Source organism: Myotis yumanensis, unplaced genomic scaffold, assembly GCF_028538775.1.
Source record: "Myotis yumanensis isolate MYYU_CA2020_CCGP unplaced genomic scaffold, mMyoYum1.0.hap1 SCAF_4, whole genome shotgun sequence".
Taxonomy (NCBI): Eukaryota; Metazoa; Chordata; class Mammalia; order Chiroptera; family Vespertilionidae; genus Myotis; species Myotis yumanensis.
Window position 1 is genome coordinate 111,436,718 of NW_027223755.1, and position 16,485 is coordinate 111,453,202.

The following is a 16,485-nucleotide window of genomic DNA, read 5'->3' on the forward strand; positions in this document are numbered from 1 at the left end:
ACCCTCATGCCATCACAAAGATGGTGGCATCCATAGCCAATAAGGAGGGAATATACTAATTGACTACCCCACCCTCAAAGATGGTGGTGCTCACAGCCAATAAGGAGGGAATATGCTAATTGACTGCTATGCCCTCAAAGATGGCAGTGCCCACAGCCACAAGATGGTGGCACCCAGTCCCCTCAGCCCCTCCGGGGTGGCAGGCATGCTGCAAGGCCAGGCCTGCCCCCAGGTGGGCACAGCCACTCCACACGCCTGCCTATGGAGTCCCTCAATTCCCTCAGCCTCCCAGCTGCCCAGGGCTGCTCGAGGCTCAGGTAACTAGGGCCAGCTGTGGCTTGCGCTGCTGGCAGTGGAAGCAGCAGAGGTGTGATGGAGCATCGCCTTCCCCTGATCGCTGGGTCGCCTCTCGCCCCTGAGGGCTCCCGGACTGTGAGGGGGGGCAGGCCGGGCTGAGGGGCCCCCCCCTCCAGTGCATGAATTTTCATGCACTGAGCCTCTAGTTTTATAATTATTTTGCTATACCCCTTTGAATACACGTTTCATTTTTTTTTTTCATCCTTTGACTTGGAGTTATTGAGAACTAAAATTTTTATTGTTTTGAGCCTTGCATACAAATTGCAGCTAAAAGACACGACATAAATTTGAGAAATCACCAACAACAGCTCACGTTCATAAAATCTCAGTGATGGATGCTGTGTAAGCCATGTAGAATTTTCCTGAGCACCTGATGACCTCATCAAATACAGTCAAACTGCAAAACAAAATAATCTGATTGTCACTACCTGCCTTCATTCCAGCAAGAGAAGCTTTCAACCTCACCTATAGAAAACTCTCAGCTGTCAGCCTTACAGACTCAGAAACTGGTTTATAATTTGCTCTGATCATCAATCTTTGTTTTTATGGACATACCCTTATTGAACACCTGATTGCTTGCTTGTACAATATAGGCCTCACTTTGGGAGTCCATCTGCATCATCATCTCCTGAAATGAGACTCAACAATTTAACTGAACTGAGTTATTTTCAGGACTAAATGATTGGATCAATAAAATGCAGAGCATTCTTCTAGAATGTGAAACTCAATTGTTTAAAGTTTTAAAACTGGGACTGAAGGGACAAAAATCCTACCACCTTTGCCCCAGAGACAATTCTCTTGACCACTAGACTGACACACAATGCAATATATGATGATGTACCATAAAGTTGTACACTTTAAAACTACATCTTTTTACCCAACTAGAGGCCTGGTGCATGAAATTTGTGCAGGGTGGGGGTGGTCACTCAGCCTGGCCTGCACCCTCTCCAATCCAGGACCCCTCGGGGGATGTCTGACTGCCAGTTTAGGCCTGACTCCTGTGGGACCTAAACCGGCAGTCAGACATTCCTCTCGCAATCTGGGACCACTGGCTCCTAACGCTTGCCTGCCTGCCTGATCGCCCCTAACCACCTCTGCCTGCCGGCCTGATCGCCCCCCTAACTGCTCCCTTGCTGGCCTGATTGCCCCTAACTGCCCTCCCTTGCCAGCCTGATCACCCCTAACTGCCCTCCCTTGTCAGCCTGATCACCCCCTATGTGCCCCCCCCATGCCAGCCTGATTGCTCCTTAACTGCCCCCCCCTCCTGCTGGCCCGATCAACCCCTAACTGCTCCCCACCAGACTGATCACCCCCTAACTGCCCCCCCCGCACCCCACTGGCCTGATTGCCCCTAACTGCCTCTGCCTCTGCCCCTGCCACTGTGGCTTTGTCCAGAAGGACGTCTGGAAGATGTCTGGTCTAATTAGCATATTACCTTTTTATTAGTATAGATGCCACCCAATAAGTTAAAAACAAGAAACCCCACAAAATTCTGCCACCCTGAAGTGGCCCTATTAGTATGTTGATTGTAAGGGTGTTTATTGAGACTCAAAAGGAGGCTTTGACCCTCCCTCCTTTCCTGCCCAAGAGATTCAGACAGAAAACTTGCTTCAGGAAAGAGATCTTGGAATGCTGCTCTAATCTGAGTTAAATATAGTAAACGAGAGGGTTCCAAGCAGGTGCTGGTTAGCCCAGCACCCCATTTCCTGTTTGCTGAGTCACCTGGTAAAGAATTTTCCCACCATGTTTGTCCCGCTCTCCCTCAGCTACCTGTAAACTGCACATTCTCACGTGTGAAATCTAATGCTCTGTCCATTCCGCTTCTCCTTTGTCTAAAAATGTCTTATATACTCAGTGCTGCCTCACTGCCTTTGGAATTTTCATGTCTATGTGAATTTCACATATGCACGTATTAAAGTTTGATTTTCTCCTGTTAAAAAAATGAAGCTCTATTTAAAAAATAACATGTAATTTAAGCCTGTTTATATTTAGTATTGGTATGGTGTTTATTCTAGTTTTATTTTCTTTTAGTATTTACAGAGGTATACACTGTTTTAATGGTATATTTTATAAATATCCATTTATATATATATGATGAAATTTTTTGAGCCTTAATTTATTCCAACAAATGATCATTTCTAAATAAATATTCCTTGTGTGTATGAAAAAAGCAGTTACCAGTCTTTAATTACTTGATACATCTTTATATATTACTTTAATTCAGTCTGTTAATTGTTTTATTCAAATATACAGCACTAATACTTCTTAATTTTAATTTTTAAATTAAATTTATTGGGGTGACATTGGTTTATAAGATGATATAGGTTTCAAGTGTCCGTTTATATTATACATCATCTGTATATTGCATTGTGTGCCCACCACCCAAAGTCAATCATCTTCCATCACCATATATTTGGCCCCCTCTGTAACCACATACCATTGTCTGTGTCTATGAGTTTGTTTTATATCCCATACATGAGTGAGATCATATAGTTGTTAACTTTTTCTGACTAATTTCACTTAGCATAATATTTTCAAGGTCCATCCATATTGTTGCAAATGGCAACATTTCACCTTTTCTTATGGGTGAGTAGTATTCCATTGTAATAATATACCACATGTTCTTTACTTAATCATTCATTGAAAACACTTTGTCTCCATGTCTTGGCCACTGTGAATAATGCCACAATGGACAAATTTTTGAAAAAGGAGCCAAAACATTACATGGAAAAAAGAAATCCTCTTCAATAAATGGTGCTGGGAAAATTGGAAAGTCACATGCAAAAGAATAAAACTAGACTACAGTTTGCCCATGTACAAAAGTTAACTCAAAATATATCAAATGCCGAGATGTAAGGACTCAAACAATAAATTACATGGACAAAAACATAGGTACTAAATTTTTGGACCTTGGTATTAGAGAACATTCCCAAAGTCAAGGAAGTAAAGGCAAAAATAAATGAATGGGACTCTATCAAACTAAAAAGCTTCTGCACAGCACAAGAAACTGCCAACAAAACACAAAGGCAACCAACAGAATGGGAGGAGATATTTGCAAACACAGCTCCCACGAAGGTTTCATATCCAAAATATATAAAGAACTCATGCAATTCAACAGTAATGATTTTAAAGTCCATTTTCTATCACAGTGAGAGAGAATAATTTTTATTTTTAACTTTTATTTCAATTTTTAAAAATTTAATTTATTGGGGTGACATTAGTTAAAAATTATATAGGTTTAAAATGTATAATTTTATGACACATCATTTGTATATTGCATTGAAACAAATGAGAATGATGATACAATATATCAAAACTTTTGGGATGCAGCACTCCCAGTAATATGAGGGGAGTTTATGTCATTACAGGGCTACTTAAGAAACAAGGAAAATCTCAAGTAAACAACCTAACATTACATCTTGAAGTAGAAAAAGAAGAACAAAAGCAGCCTAAGTCAGCAGAAGAAAAGAAATATAAAAATTAGGGGAGAATTAAATGAAATAGAGAACAAAATCTATACAAAAATTAATGCAACCAAGACCAGTTTCTTTGAAAAGATTCATAAAACTGAGAGAAGCATGCTTATAAGTTACTACTACAGTCATGAATTAGCCTGTTTTTCCTTGAATCCCCCCTCCATTTTATATATTTTGAGTCCATATTTTTGGACACCTAACATTTTTAACAATGTCTTTTTTTCTTTATTGATTAAGGTATTACATATGTGTCCTTTCCCCCCATTCCCTCCCCAAACCCCCCACTCATGCCCTCACCGCCCCCCTGGTGTCTGTGTCCATTGGTTAGGCTTATATGCATGCACACAAGTCCTTTGGTTGATCTCTCCTCCTTACCCCCACCCTCCCCAACCTTCCCTCTGAGGTTTGACAGTCTGATCTATGCTTCTCTGTCTCTGGATCTGTTTTTGTTCATCAGTTTATGTTGTTCATTATATTCCATAAATGAGTGAGATCATGTGATATTTATCTTTCTCTGACTGGCTTATTTCACTTAGCACAATGCTCTCCAGTTCCATCCATGCTGTTGCAAATGTTAAGATCCTTCATTTTAGCACAGCGTAGTATTCCATTATGTAGATGTACCACAGTTTTCTAATCCACTCATCTGCTGATGTGCACTTAGGCTGTTTCCAAATCTTCGCTATGGTAAATTGTGCTGCTATGAACATAGGGGTGCATATATCCTTTCTGATTAGTGTTTCTAGTTTCTTGGGATATATTCCTAGAAGTGGGATCACAGGGTCAAATGGGAGTTCTATTTTTAACTTTTTGAGGAAACTCCATACTGTCTTCCATAGTGGCTGCACCAGTCTGCATTCCCACCGGCAATGCACAAGTGTTCCTTTTTCTCCACATTCTCTCCAGCACTTGTCATTTGTGGATTTGTTGATGATAGCCAGTCTGACAGGTGTGAGATGGTACCACATTGTCATTTTGATTTGCATCTCTTGGATGACTGGTGACTTGGAGCATGTTTTCATATATCTCTTGGCCTTCCTTATGTCTTCTTTTGAAAAGAAGACATATCTATTTAGGTCTGTTGCCCATTTTTTGATTGGGTTGTTTATCTTCCCTTTGTTAAGTTGTATGAGTTCGCTGTAAATGTGAGATTAAACCATTATTGGTGATAACATTGGCAAATATGTTCTCCCATTTAGTGGTCTTTCTTGTTGTTTTGTTGACGGTTTCTTTTGCTGTACAGAAGCGTTTTATTTTGATGTAGTCCCATTTGTTAATTTTCTCTTTAGTTTCCCTTGTCCTAGGAGCTATATCTCTATCTATCATCTCTATCTCCATCTATCTCTACCCTATCTATCATCTATGTACCTATTATCTATCTAGCGTTTATCTATCTTTCATCTTATATATCTGAATTCTCCCAGCTTCCCTTCCATGTCTCCCGCCCACCTGCCTGGTTACCTCCTCCCTTGGGGCAAAACTCAATGATTAGGAACACACTTACCTTTCTGATATTTTCAATGAGGCTAATGCCATCAATTAATACAACTCCAGAGCTTATGGTCTCATCTCCAGTTAACATTTTCAATATAGTGGTTTTTCCGGCTCCATTTAATCCAAATAATCCAAAGCATTCAGAATTTTTTACGACAAGGGAAACATTTCTTACAGCATTTACAACTCGACACTTATAATAAGTCTGAAAACATTAAAAAATCACAATGTACTGAAGCACCGATTGTGGGTCACCCACAATTATAACTGCTACCTGTGGACAGCTTCTCAGGAGCACTCTGCCTTCCAGCCACCTGTTTTACCAGGATATGCACAGGCCCCACAGCAGCCCAATCAATTCGTCCAATACATCCTTGGCAGGGACAAAGCTCAAGGAAATATTGTCACTGAACGACTTTACCTTCACAAGTTCTTTGAGAAGCAGTGGGCTCTTCTTCAATTTAGGAGACTGTGCCAAGACCTTCTTTCTTTCATTTTCTACATTTTCATCCACATATTCGTTGCTTACTTGCATGGACTCTTTAGCCTGTATTTTCAAAACAAGGACCACAGATGTGAATACATGTTAGAGATCTTGTATAAACTGAGTGGGATTTTGAAAGCTGACCTGAAAGAGTAATTTCAAAGATGTCAGAAAATATTGGATTAATTTTCAAAAGCCTTCCTACCAAGTTCCTAAATTCTTACGAAAGTTTATTCTTGATTTGCTTGCTTTTGGAAACTATAGAATGAACAAATTTTTCTACCACTGTGAGGAAGCAGCATGTTCTTGTCAGTAAAATGGACACATCATGGAAAACAAAAGCCACATCAATACTGTTATTGTCTAAGTACCATTTGTTATAACTAAAATATGTTCATGAGACAATGTGAACTGAGAGAGGAGAAAATGGCCTCTTTCTTTTTGAGGGAAGGCTGAATTGAATACAAGAACCACTGAGAGCGTGAACACAGGTGGGGATAAGAAGAAAGGCCACCATCAGCAATGGGAACTTAGTAAAAGATGAAGGAGTGAAATGATTAAGTGTGGCTTGTAGAAGCAAAATAGTAAGAAGTTAGGAAAATTCCTGGGCAAGTGGAATGGGGAAAGTAAGACAAGAAAATTAAATACGGAGGAGAAACCAAGATGGCGGCATAGGTAAACACCGGAAATTGCTGCCTCGCACAACCACTTCAAAAATACAACTAAAAGACAAAACGGACATCATCCAGAACCACAGGAAGGCTGGCTGAGTGGAAATTCTACAACTAGAAGGAAAGAGAAAAGCATACCAAGACTCAGAGGAGGTTTCTCTATTCAACAAATATATAATTGATGGTGTTAGTTATTAAAATAGGGAACATTGGGAGGTTTTGTGGCAGTGGAAGAAGAGGATGTTAATAAGCAACAATAGCGCTCCTACTAAAACCCAGCATTTATTATTTATTATGTGCCCTTCACAGGTAATTAACCTTCTTAATAACTCTATGAAACAGATCTATTATGACCTTACTTTAGTAATTGAAATACATGAAGAAATAGTGGCCAGAAATTTCTTAAATTTCATGAAAAATATTAATCTATACATCCAATAATTTAAATGAATTCCAAGTAGTTTAAAGACAGAAAGATCAACAAGATGAATAGCCAGCTCCTCATGAAATCTGGGCTCCATGTCACAGAGACAGTGGGGTCTGAACGGCAGTGGTGTGATGTGCCCTCAGGTAGGAAAGAAACATCGTCAGTGAAGATGTAAGAGGTTCACTTTTTATAGTTCATGAACTATTTTGTACTTCTCATTGACAAGGGTGACTTTTTCTTATTTTGGAATGTTAAAAAAGTGAGATTGAACCTTTGGCTTAGGAAATTCAGTTTATTTTGATTTAAGGATACCATGGTTAAACAAACTAGTTTATTAGATAACTATATGAAGATTGAGGCCTTGGCCTAATGTAAGTATTACTCCTTTGCTTGGTCATGTTTTCTTCTGTATTCAGTAGTAGTGTCAAAAAGGGGAAGAATTTAGAAGCCAAATAATCTTATAATTTTACCATGAAATCTCCCTCCATACTCATTATATTTCTTTTTATCACATTTACTTCTGAAGTGTGACATGGTTCAGGGGCTACTGTTCAAGATTAGGAAAGTCAGAGCAGGAAAAAGTCTCAAGGTAACATTCATGTTTAATTCTAGGCACCAGGAAATAAATCCTTTCTTTTTCATGTTGCTCAAAACCTTAAATTTATTCTTGTTGCCATATCTTAGACCAGGTATCCTGTTTACAGTAGTAAGATATGATGGGCTTTGGTGTAAAAGTAGGCAGAATAGCACTTTTGACTTGTTATATAGTTCTAGTCATTAGTTAGCAACACATAAGAGGCAATTGAAGTGCAGGTGGAATGCTAATCATACGAGTCACAACTCCAGTTGGTACCAAAGGCCATTATGGTCTCAAGATATCCTCCCTCTGAAATATTAGAGATATGCTGACTCAGAATGTTATGGACAAAATCTAGAGCCACCTTGACAGAGAACTGGGATGAATGAAGAGAAATTACAAAGAGATAGATGTAGTGGTTTTCTGTCTCAACAGAAATTTTCATATAAATCATTAGGGATTAAATTACAGAACAACGGACCATTAAATATATATAAATTCTAGGCAAAACTCTGGGATTATGTGAAATTGTGTGTTATTTACAGCAATAATTAATAATCTGACTAGTAGGGGCTATGATGTCCTACAAACCCACATGGTTTGTTTTTTTAAAATATATTTTTATTGATTTCAGAGAGGAAGGGTGAGATAGAGAAACATCATCCATGAGAGAGGGTGCCTCCTGCACGCCCCCCAGTGGGGATCGAGCCTGCGACCCAGGCATGTGCCCTTGACCAGAATCGAACCCGGGACCCTTCAGTCTGCAGACTGACACTCTATTCACTGAGCCAAACCGGCCAGGGCAAGCCCACATGGTTTTAAAGTCAGTTCATAACTGCAACCAAATACATCTAAAGGTAGGACATGTCCATGTGCTTTCTATCATAGTCAATCCATTACAAATAAATTATTTCCTGGTTGGTAGAGGATTTAAAGCTTAGAGCCTAAGATACAAACTAAGATGACAGAGCTGTAATTTCAATTAGTACCCATTAGATCTTGGTATAATTAAATGATACTTTCATCAAATAATAGAGATAGAAATATGCAAATTAATACTTGCTGGCCTAACATTGAGCCTTCTTTGAGTTGTATCAAAAGTCTATGTTACTCACCTTCTTGCCTTTCGTGAATATTTTGTACACATTAGACACAATTTTTTGAAAGAGAAAGTTTTGCAATCTCCAGGATGTAGTCTCCAGACAAAAAAGCAAGAGGAGATAAAATAAGCCCAGGACAGCCAACGAAATCAAAAATTTTGCAATCCCATCCTCTCCAAAATTATAGACACTGTTTTTAGTCGCTGAGGATAATAAGAGAGACAGCCTTACTTTAAAAACTGATGCAAAGTCTAAGATGATACCACATATTAAGAAATACAGATTCAAAATGCACTTTAAGTTAGATTCAGAGAAGTATGGAACAGAGGTAGTAATTGTTTTCATATGCTATTTGTCTTATTTGATCTTCCCTGATATTTATAATTAATATGCAAGTTTGCCTGCCAATAATTTTTCTCTACTTTTTACCAGTCTTGACAGGAGATCACCTTACTACATAATAACTGTCAAAGGCTGAGCCTTTGTAAGAAGAATGCGTAGTAATTAAACAAAGCAAGCAAAATAAAGGTGTTTATGACATATCTGACCATTGTTGTAGGCCGTGCAGAATATCCGTAACACTCCTGTTTAAATACTTGTTTAGAGTTTGGGGTTTTACACTCAGGAATGGAGCTGCTGGGTCACATGGTAATTGTATGTTTCACTTTTTGAGGAACTACCAAACTTTTTCACAGCAGGTGCAACATTTTATATTCCTACCAGAAATAAATGAGAGTAACAATTTCTTCATATCCTCACCAAACTTTTAATACTTTCCATTTTTTTTATTACAGCCATCCAAGTATGTGTGAAGGGGTATGTTTTTTTAGGGAATACATTTGACATGTAACATTGTGTAAGTTTAAGATATAAGCATGTTACTTTGATACATTTATGTATTGTAATGATTGATGATGTAGCAATATTTATCACATTACATCATTACAGTATAATATTATTGCCTATATTCATTATATAGTCATGCATCACTTATTGACAGGGATGTATATATTCTGAGCAATGTGTCATTAAGCAATTTTGTCACTGTGTGAACATCACAGAGTGCACAGACCTAGATGGTATAGACTACTATATGGTAGAATCTATTGCTCGTAGGATACAAACCTGTACAGCATGCTGCATGAATGCTGCAGGCAGTTGTAACATAATGGTGCACCTACATACAGCCCTATATTAAATGGAGCTTGGAGGACTAGAAGTTGCTTTGGGTGAGTCAGTGAGTCAGTGATGAGTAAGTACAAAGGCCCAGCATATCACAGTACACTCCTTTAGACTTTATAAATGATGTACACTTAGGCTATGCTAAATTTATAAAAATTATTCTCTTCCTTTAATAATAAAGTAAACTTAACTTACTATAACGTTTTTATTTTAAACACTAGAGGCCCGGTGCATAAAATTTGTGCACTGGGGGTGGTGCCCCTCAGCTCAGCCCGCACCCTGTCTAATCTGGGACCCCTTTGACATCCCTCTCACAATCCGGGACACTGGCTCCTAACTGCTCGCCTGTCTAATTGGCCCTAACTGCTACTGCCTGCCAGCCTGACTGCCCCATAACTGCTCCCCTGCCAGCCTGATGGCCCCTAACTGCCCACCCCTGCCAGCCTGATGGCTCCCAACTATCCACCCCTGCCAGCCCGATTGCCCCCAACTGCCCTCCCCTGCAGGCCTGGTCCCCCCCAAACTGCCCTCCCCTGCAGGCTTGATCACCCATAAGTGCCCTCCCCTGCTGGCCATCTTGTGGTGGCCATCTTATGGCGGCCATCTTGTGATGATGTGAGGGTGTTGCACCAAGGCACGAGGGCCACCTAGCCTTTTATTAGTATAGATTTAAAACTTGTAAAACACGGACTCTTTTGTAATATCACTTAGCTTAAACACATTATATAGCTGTACAAAAATATTTGTTTATATCCTTATTCTATAAGGATATTTCTATTTAAATTTTTAAACTTTTACTTTTAAAATGATTTTGATAAAAACAAAGACATATGATCAATGTTTCTCTCTCTCTCTCCCCTTTCTAAAAATCAATGAACATGTCCTCAGGGGAAGATTACAATAATAAACCAAAACACACACACACACACACACACACACACACACACACACACACCAGCCTACGTCTACAGCGGGCTGGATAATCAGGGGGCAATAACACGGGGGAAGTCATCCTGTGATAACAACGCCTTTTTTTTTTTTTTTAACACCTTCTTCTGGAATATTCTTTTGAGGGTTCTTCTTCTCTTCCTCTTGTGGTTTCCTTTTCTTTTGCCTCTTTAAAAAATTTTTAATTTAAATTTTATCTTGTTAATGCTATTGCAAATGCCCCCCATTTCCCCCTTTGCCCACCTTCACCACGCCTCCATTCCCCCCATTACCTTGACCCTCACCACATTATTGTCCATGTCCATGGGCTATGCATTCATTTTCTTTATCTAATCCCTTCACCTTCCTTTCCCCAGTTCTCCCCAACCTCCCTTCCCACTAAGATCTGCCATTCTGTTCCATGCATCCATGTCTCTGGATCTATTTTGTTCTGTTTATTTTGTTCATTAGATTGCAGACATAAGTGAGAACATATGATATTTATCTTTCTCTGACTGGCTTATTTCACTTAGCATAATACTTTCTAGGTCTCTCCATGCTGTCTCACAGGGTAAAATTTCCTTTTTTTTTTTTTTTTTTAGCTACATTGTGTAAATGTGCCACAGCTTTTTTATTCACTCATCTGCTGATGGGCACTTGGGCTATTTCCAGGTCTTGCTATTATAAATAAAATTGCTATGAACATAAGAGTGCACATATCCTTTCTGATGGCTGTTTCAGACTTCTTTGGATATATTCCCAGAAGTAGGATCACGGGTCAAATGGCAGTTCCACTTTTAATTTTTTGAGGAAACTCCACACTGTTTTCTATAGTGGCTGTACCAGTCGGCATTCCCACCAGCAGTGAACTAGGGTTCCCTTTTCCCAACATCTTCACCAGCACTTGTTGTTGATTTATTGAGGGTAACCATTCTGGCAAGTGTGAAGTGGTACCTCAATGTTATTTTAATATGCATCTCTCTGGTAATTAGTGATGTTGAGCATCCTTTCATCTGCCTATTGGCCATCTGTAGGCTCTCTTTGGAGAAGTGTTTTATTTAGGCTCTTTGCCCATTTTTTAATTGGGTTGTTTGTCTTTCTTTTGTTGAGTTGTATGAGTACTTTATACATTTTGGAAATTAACCCCTTATTAGATGTATCATTGGCAAATATGTTCTCCCATACAGTGGGCTCCCTTTTAATTTTTTTAAAAAATATGTTTTTATTGATTTCAGAGAGGAAGGGAAAGGGAGAGAAAAATTGAAACATCAGTGATGAGAATCATTGATCAGCTGCCTCCTGCACGCTCCTTACTGAGGATTAAGCCTGCAACCCGGGCATGTGCTCTTGACTGGAATTGAATCTGGGATCCTTCAGTCCGCAGGTCAACACTCTATCCACTGAGCCTAAGCAGCTAGGGCTTCCTTTTAATTTTGATGCTGGTTTCTTTTGCTGAGCAGAAGCTTTTTATGTTGATGTAGTCCCACTTGTTTATTTTTTCCTTTGTTTCTCTTGCCGTAGGAGATGTATCGGTGAAAACTCTGCTATATGAAATGCCTGATATTTTGTTGCCTATGCTTTCTTCTAGGATTTTTATGATCTCTGTTAAGTTTTATGAAACTTAACATTTAGGTCTTTTATCCATTTTGAGTTTATTCTTGTGTGTAGTGTAAGTTGGTGGTCTAGTTTCATTTTGTTTGCATGTATCTGTCCAATTTTCCCAACACCATGTATTGAAGTGACTATCTTTACTCCACTGTATGCTCTTGCCTCCTTTGTCAAATGTTAATTGAGCATATTGGCTCAGGTCAATTTCTGGGGTCTCTGTTCTGTTCCATTGATCTATATGTCTGTTCTTGTGCTAATATCAGACTGTTTTTATTACAGTGGCTGTGCAGTATAACCTGATATCTGGTATTGAGAACCCTTCAACTTTGTTCTTTTGCAAGGTTGCTCTATTTGGGGTCTTTTTTGGTTCTATATGATTTTTTTTTTTAGTATTTTTTCTAGATCTGGGAAATATGCTGTTGGTATTTTTTTTCTTTATTGATTAAGGCAGCGGTTCTCAACCTGTGGGTCGAGACCCCTTTGGGGGTCGAACAACCCTTTCACAGGGGTCACCTAAGACCATCAGAAAACCCATATATAATTACATATTGTTTTTGTTATTAATCACTATGCTTTAATTATGTTCAATTTGTAACAATGAAAATACATCCTGCATATCAGATATTTACATTATGATTCATAACAGTACCAAAATTATAATTATGAAGTAGCAACGAAAATAATTTTATGGTTGGGGGTCACCACAACATGAGGAACTGTATTAAAGGGTTGCGGCATTAGGAAGGTTGAGAACCACTGGATTAAGGTATTACTTATGTGTCCTTATCCCCTCATATCCCCTCCAACCTCCCCACTCATGTCCTCACCCCCCTGTTGTCTGTGTCCATTAGTTAGGCTTATATGCATGCCTACAAGTCCTTTGGTTGATCTCTCTTCCTTACCCGCACCCTCCCCTACCTTCCCTCTGAGGTTTGACAGTCTGATTGATTCTTCTCTGTCTTTGGATCTGTTTTTGTTCATCAGTTTATGCTGTTCATTATATTCCATAAATGAGTGAGATCATGTGATATTTGTCTTTCTCTGACTGGCTTATTTCTCTTAGCATAATGCTCTCCAGTTCCATCCATGCTGTTGCAAATGGTAAGAATTCCTTCTTCTCCTTCTTCTCCTTCTCCTCCCCCTCCTCCTCCTCCTCTCCTCCTCCTCCTCCTTCTTCTTTCTTCTTCCTCTTCCTCTTCCTCTTCTTCTTCTTCCTCTTCTTATAATTTTTTTTTTTTTACCATAGCATAGTATTCCATTGTGTAGATGTACCACAGCTTTTTAATACACTCATCTGCTGATGGGCACTTAGGCTGTTTCCAAATCTTAGCTATAGTGAATTGTGCCGCTATGAACATAGGGGTACATATATCCTTTCTGATTGGTGTTTCTAGTTTTTGATGGTTGTTTCAATGTCTTTACTGCTGACAGGTCTATTTAGATTTTTGAACTCTTCTAGGAAGGTTATATATTTCTAGGAACTTGTCTATTTTTATTTTATTTTATTGAATTCGGTGGCATATAGTCTCTCATATTATTCTAGTATGATCCTTGGTATTCCTGTGATGTGCCTGCAACCAAGGTACATGCCCTTGATCAGAATCAAACCTGGGACCCTTCAGTCCACAGGCTGACACTCCATCCACTGAGACAAATCAGTCAGGGCCAGGCATTATTATATCAGAATCCAGCATCTTATCAGAATCCAGGCATCCTATCAGAGGTGACTTCTCCCCTCTCATTTCTGATTTTGTTTATATGGGTCTTTTCTCTTTTATTCCTTAGCAAATCTAGCCAAGGATTTGTCAATTTTATTAATCTTTTCAAATAACCAGCTCTTTGTTTTATTAATAATTTGTATAGTCTTTTTGTTCTCTATTTCATTAAATTCTGCTCCAATTCTTATTATTTCCTTTTTTTCTGCTGACTTAGGATTGCTTTTGTTCTTCTTTTTCTAGATTGTTTAGATATAATGTTATTTACTTGGGATATATCTTGTTTCTTGAGATAGGTGTGTAATGATATAAACTTCCCTCTTATCACTGCGTCCCAGAAGTTTTGATATGTTGTATTTTCATCCTCATTTGTCTCTATATCTTTTTATCTCATCTTTTACTTCTTCTTTGAACCAGCCATTCTTTCGTAGTATGTTTTTTAATCCCCATGTATTTGAAGTTGATTTCTAATTTCAAGGCATCTGTGATCAGAGAATATGCTTGGTATAATTTCGATCTTCTTGAATTTTTTTATGCTAGTTCTGGGAGCCAACATATGGTCTATCCTTGAGAATATTCTATGTGCACTGGAGAAGAATGTATAATCTGATGTTCTGGGATTAAAGGTTCTATAAATGTCAATTTTGTCCATTTAGTCTAATGTTTCATTTAAGACTGATACTTCTTTATTGATTTTCTGTTTGGTTAATCTGTCTAGATCTGTCAATGGAGTATTAAGGTCCCCAACTATGGTTGTGTCTTTATCTGTTTCTCCCTTTAGTTCTGTGAACAGTTGTTTTATATATTTTGATGCTCTCTGGTTGGGTGTATATATATTAAGCAGTGTTATGTTTTCTTGATGTAGTGTCCCCTTTATTATATAAAGTGTCCATATTTGTCTCTTGTTATCTTGAAATCTGCTTTGTCAGATATAAGTATGGCTCTTATTTGCTTGGAGAATCATTTTTCACTCTTTAACTTTGAATCTACCTTCATCTTTCCAGTTTCTTTGTGTCTCCTGAAGGCAGCACATGGTTGGGTATTATCTTTTAATCCACTCTTCTACTCTGTGCCTCTTTATTGGTGAATTCAGTTCACTGACATTTAGGGTAATTATTGATGTCTGAGGATTTTCTATAGCATTTTATCTTCTGTTTTCAGGTAGTTCTGTGCTTTCATTGGTTCTTTTCTTTTGTGTTTCTGTTTGTTATTTTTACTTGGTGGTGTTCTAGTTCTGTTCCTCCGTTTCCTCTTTTTTAAAACTACATGTACTAGTTTGGGGATTTTTGTGTGTGGCTACCATTAGGTTTATAAAAAATAAAGTTTCATATATACAGTAGTTTTTTTTTTTTTTGAATGCATCTGATCTTCATCTTCCTTTGCCAATTGAGACCATTATACCTGCACCTTTTATATTTTTGTTGTCACAAATTATCCTTGTTTATTTTGTAAATCTTTTGGTTGATTGTACTCTTAGTGTTGTGAGCTTATGTTCTTTGTTTCAGGTAGAATAGCCCCCTTGAGTATTTCCTGCAATGAGGATTTGTGGTGATAAAATCCCTCAGCTTCTGTATGACTGGGCATGTCTTTATTTCTCCTTCCTATTTAAATGATAATTTTGCTGAATATATTATTCTTGGCTGGTAATTTCTCTCTTTCAGTTGTTTGAATATTTGGTTCCAATCTCTTCTAGATTGTAGAGTTTTTGTTGAGAAATTAGATGAAATTCTTAAGCGTTTTCTTTTGTAGGTCACTTGCTGCTTTTCCCTGGCAGCTTTGAGAATTTTTTCTTTGTCATCAATTTTTGACAGTTTCAATTCAAAGTGCCTTGGAGAGGGCCTCTTTGGATTGAGGTAACTAGGTATCCTGTTTGCTTCTTGGATTCGAGGATCTAGTTCTTTCCATAGTTTTGGGAAGTTCTCATCTACTATTTGTTAGAATAGACTCTCCATTCCCTGCTCCCTCTCTTCCTCTTCCAGAATATTGGAAGAGTAGGATATTGCTTTCTCTGATGGAGTCATATGATTCTCAAAGCTCTTTCATTTTTCTTTATGCTTCAGTCTCACTCTTTGTAACCAAAACAGCCTGGTACTGGCATAAGAACAGATATATAGACCAATGGATCAGAACTGATGAATCTTCTTCCTTCTGTGTCATTTCTAGATTCCTATTCTCAATATAAGTAATTCTTTCCTCCCTCTGGTTGGCTCAGTTTTCTATGCTCAGTAGTTCACTCTTAATCTCCTTAATTGCATGCTTCATTTCCAGGGTTTCTGATTGATTCTTTTTTAAAGTTTCAATCTCTTTTGTTAAATACACGTTTTGTTCATTGATTTGTTTCCTGAGTCCATTGAATTTTCTGTCTATATTTTTCGCATCTCATTGAGCATTTTCAGACTTGTAATCTTGAAATCTCTGTCATTTATATCACATACTAGAGACCTGGTGCATGAAATTCATGCACTGG

The 16,485-nt window shown here is 38.3% G+C and overlaps 1 protein-coding gene across 1 annotated transcript in view; it reads right to left on the reverse strand.

The window, feature by feature from the left end:
• Positions 1 to 16,485, reverse strand: part of LOC139009403 (phospholipid-transporting ATPase ABCA3-like) — a 383,929-nt gene that overhangs the window by 14,952 nt on the left and 352,492 nt on the right. The window contains exons 23-25 of the mRNA XM_070413702.1: positions 8,602 to 8,789; positions 5,749 to 5,874; positions 5,338 to 5,532 (exon numbers count right to left, since the gene is read on the reverse strand). Coding sequence (XP_070269803.1) covers positions 5,338 to 5,532; positions 5,749 to 5,874; positions 8,602 to 8,789 — 509 coding nt within the window. The remainder of the gene's footprint in view (positions 1 to 5,337; positions 5,533 to 5,748; positions 5,875 to 8,601; positions 8,790 to 16,485) is intronic.